This window comes from Hippocampus bargibanti, linkage group LG05, assembly GCF_051943395.1.
Source record: "Hippocampus bargibanti isolate YZ-2025 linkage group LG05, ASM5194339v1, whole genome shotgun sequence".
NCBI lineage: Eukaryota > Metazoa > Chordata > Actinopteri > Syngnathiformes > Syngnathidae > Hippocampus > Hippocampus bargibanti.
The window spans coordinates 15,699,970-15,704,401 of record NC_142738.1 but is presented as its reverse complement, the minus strand read 5'-3'; the positions used below and the strand labels follow the sequence as shown (position 1 = coordinate 15,704,401).

The following is a 4,432-nucleotide window of genomic DNA, read 5'->3' as shown; positions in this document are numbered from 1 at the left end:
CCACCCACACGCACACAGATTCAAAAGAAATTACTTAGAAATTAAATGTATTCTTATTATATTATTATAATTTATAGCACATGGGTCAAAGTCAAGGACTGTGGGCCCAATCTGGTCCGCCACATTATTTTATTCAGCCCGTGAAAGCAAATCAAGCATGTCAAGTGCCATGATGCTTGCTCAAGTCTGAACCAAAATTTCAAATTGTCCCATGTAAACCACAATAATTACTTCAAATTTGAAAACTGATTATTCATGAATTTATTGTGCCCTCTGCGTATATGTAATATGTGGAGGGGATTATAAAACATTGTCATGGCTTCGCCAAATTCATAAAGGCCCCCAAGAGGAAATCATAACTACAATGAGGCCCGCGGCAAAAAAATGAGTTTCATTTTTGGAATGACTAGCTAGCCAGAGTACCCAGAGAAAACCCATGTAGGCCTAACATGCAAACTGAACACAGGGGGGGCCGAAGCTGGAATTGAAACTGGTACCTCTGCATTGTGAAGTCGACAGCATAACCACTGGTCTACCGTTAGGGTATAATAAAACACCACTAAATGATTTTTGGTCAGAACCTGATTCATTAAGCACATTATATCATACACTCCTTTACAAATCTTACTCTTTCTTAATGCGGAATAAAATGCTCACAGCCACAATTCCCATGTCAACACTACATCTGAGCGTGAGCGTGTGTGAACGCGGCTGCCTCGCGCGCGCTGGCGCGCACAGAGGTTCTCGTCAGACACGTTTATTTTGGGGTAGCTCTGACGTCAAGAGCGCGCACGTTTCATTCAACAGGCTAAGAAAGTAAGTTATTTATAACACGCAGCGTCTCCAGGTTGCGCTCTATGATTGCGCACCCAGAAGAATCCAAAGCATCCTTCTCGTCAGGACTCACGCGTCTGAGAATAAAAAAGCCACAATCAGGTGGTCTCATGTGCGTCCTACTATATCACCACCGAGACTCGGCGCCGCGACTGTAAACGAAGCAGGGTGTGGATAATCCTCCATGAACTTTCTCTTTTGAATCGAGCCATTATATCCATCCTGTTGTGACGCAGTGGGGCTGCTGGAGAGCATGGGAATACTGTCTTTTGACCAGGTAAGAGCAATCTACTGTTATATTGAGAAATTCAGTGTTAACTAACACATCAAAGTAACTCGTTTACCATTGGACGTGCCATCGACATGTAAATGAAAACGCCTTCATATTCCACCATAACCACTCATTGGTTAATAACACAATATTAGCTCTATAAACAGATGCTTGATAGGTCGTAGGTTTTGTTGCCAACTCATACAAACAGAAGCATTTACTGCTTTTATTTCACTTGGTTATTTTTTTAGATCATTTAATATTTTACCTTGATGCGGTTATAGCGATAACATCAGATAAGATGGCTCCATCACTAGGTTCATGGGTCTTATTGATCGATATCGACGTTCAATGGAGAGACACAAACAAAAAGACTCAAGTTCACACTTGGAAATTGACTGCATTTGTGTTTTGTATTTTCCGTCTGTCCTCTTTAATCGTTGTAATGTTGTGACAGACTGCCATCTGCTGGTGTTTATTTATTTAGAACAACATACTGTATTTTTAAATGTTCATATTATTATATGATCTTAGATGTCATGTGTTTTCACCCCCACTCCACTCTCCACAGAAAAAAAAGCTGTAAAGTCCACACGGGGGAAAAGCTGTGCTAGTTGGAGCGATGGCTGACATTCTGGAGCTGCGCACGGATGGGAACTCGCTCCTGAAAGCGGTGTGGCTCCGACGCTTGAGGCTCACCAGACTCCTCCTGGAGGGCGGCGCGTACATCAACGAGAGCAACGAACGTGGCGAGACACCACTCATGGTGGCCTGTATGTCGACGCACAGCGACCAGCAGAGTGTGAGCAAGTCCAAGCTAGTCAAATATTTGCTGGACAACCAAGCCGACCCGAACATCCAAGACAAAGGCGGCAAGACCGCCCTGATGCATGCCTGCATCTACGAGGCGGGATATGACGTCGTGACCCATCTACTGAGCAATGGGGCTGATCCCAGCTTGGAGGACAGGGCCGGTGCCTCTGCGCTGGTGTACGCCATCAACGCAGATGAAAAGCAAACACTCAAGTTGCTTCTGGATGCTTGCAAAGCCAAAGGCAAAGAGGTGATCATCATCACCACAGATAAGTCGCCATCTGGCACCAAAACCACCAAACAGTACCTAAATGTTCCTCCGTCTCCAGAGCTGGTTGAAAAGTCCTCCCCGGCATACTGCACCTCCCCTTCTGACATCGATATCGCTGCATCTCCACTGATTGAGCAAGAGCAACAAAATCCCATCTTCAGCTTCCAGACTAAGCTGAAAACATCCTGCTCGGTCAACAAACTGGCCAACGGACCCACGTCGCCCACACAGCGGCCGACCAGCCACAAGCGGGCACGTTTACCTCAGCTGAAGCGTCTGCAGTCTGAGCCGTGGGGGCTCATCGCGCCCTCCGTGCTGGCTGAACGGGCGAACAGCCACAAAGAAAGCAAGAAGGCCAGCTCGGACGAGGACATGGTGGCCGGTTTGAACGGCCTGACCCTGAGCAAAAGGGCCACTTTTTCTCGGCAGAACAGCATGGATGGCAAAGAAAGCACTTTCCCGCCGGTCGGCGAGCAAGGCTGCAAAATGACGACGTCACTGTCAGTTCCCCCGACCACTAAATCAGCCTATGAAAGATCTCTGGGACAGCACCAGCCTCTGGCCCGACGCAGCACGATGGCCGTCGAGCAGGAGGGCGCCATGGTTGGACATCCCGCTCTCAGAGACACCATGTACAAGAGACGACTCGGGAATGACCACTATGACTCTGACTCGCAGCTCTACTCCGACTCTGTCATGCTGGACTCTCCAAAAGTGCCGCTGGAGCGAAGGAAACTGAACACCTCCCCTCTGGCCTTGTTGACTAGCTCCAGAGAGTCCCTTGACAGCAACGCCAGCACATCCTCACCGTGCACCATTCGCTGGCGTCCGCCGGGCTTCTTGGAGAGGAGAGGCTCGGGCACCCTTCTTCTCGATCACATCTGCCACACCAGGCCGGGCCAGCTGCCCCCTCTCCATATTACCCCCAACCCTTACATTCCTGACATGGGCGCCAGTAGCAAGCCATCCTCGCCTTTGGCCAGCGGCATTCGATCCTTAGCACCAGTAGCACCAAACACACCAAAGAGGGGTGGGCTGAAGTGCAAGAAGAAGCTTGTGAGAAGACATTCTATGCAAGTGGAGCAAATGAAGCAGCTGTCTGATTTTGAGGAGCTAGCTCATGAGTGACTAGGGATGTTAATGCAGCATTTTTAGTGTGAACTGCCTACATTGGAAGCAAGTATAACCACGGGTTTCGTTGTGTAAACTCACCGGCGTGTAGATGTTGGATACCGAACTGGAAAATTAAGTTACAACTGAGCAATATTGCTTGTGCCGCTCCTCACCTTGAGGATTATCTTTTGACACCATGTCTGCTTTAAATGTATAACCGTTTTGAATGTAAAGTTGACACACAGACACACACACACACACACACACACACACACACACACACACACACACACACACACACACACACACACACACACACACACACACAAAGCGTCTCTCCTATTTCTGACATATTATTCAGGGACAATTTATGATCCCTTTGTAGCCAACGGGCTACTTGGGTGCACTTTGTGCATTTGTAGTTAGCACTAGTTTGCTCTGGAGTCAAGATGTAGCGTTGGACAAGAAATGTGACTGCTTGTAGCAAAATTGTGCAAAGTGCCTTCAAGAATATTTGAAGGCTGGGGCGGACAGAGTGGCTAAATACATTTGATGTATTAATAACCGACCTACAACAAATACTGATGTAAACAAAATGTGTTTTCCTTTCATCAATATTGTTGGCCTCACGATAACATGCCTTGAAAAAAAAAGATATGTTCTGTGGTACTTTTTGGCGGAGGAGGAAGAAAACAGGGACAAATGTTGCCATTGCAACAACATTGCACATATTTCCGCAATGTTTAACACCACATTTGTAATAAGTTGGTAATCAAATGTACTAGGGCAATCAGATTTAAGATTATACAAATTTCCATAATGTCAGCACCTCTGTTTGAAATAAACATTAACAAAAACAAAATATTCCATTGTCTTTTTTTTCTACATAGTTTATTGATGAAAAGGTTTCTTCAGCCGTCATCTGCACTTCTTTGAAGGTGTCGGACCTTTCGCTTCTTATCCAAGAAACTTTGTCAGCAAACTAAGGTTACTTTAGTTTGCTGACAAAGTTTCTTGGATAAAAAGCGAAACGTCTGACACCTTCAAAGAAGTACGGATGACGGCTAAAGAAGCCTTTTCATCGATGGACCACTCCTGTACGACTGAGAGCTTACACAGACGTACATAGT

The 4,432-nt window shown here is 46.3% G+C and overlaps 1 protein-coding gene across 1 annotated transcript; it reads left to right on the top strand.

The window, feature by feature from the left end:
* The first annotated feature begins 786 nt into the window (after positions 1-786).
* ankrd34c (ankyrin repeat domain 34C) lies at positions 787-4,121 on the top strand. Its single transcript, XM_088996328.1, has 2 exons — positions 787-1,111; positions 1,677-4,121. Exon 2 carries the CDS (start codon positions 1,728-1,730, stop codon positions 3,315-3,317), a length of 1,590 nt encoding a protein of 529 aa, XP_088852454.1. The 5' UTR covers positions 787-1,111; positions 1,677-1,727; the 3' UTR covers positions 3,318-4,121.
* Positions 4,122-4,432: the final 311 nt, after the last annotated feature.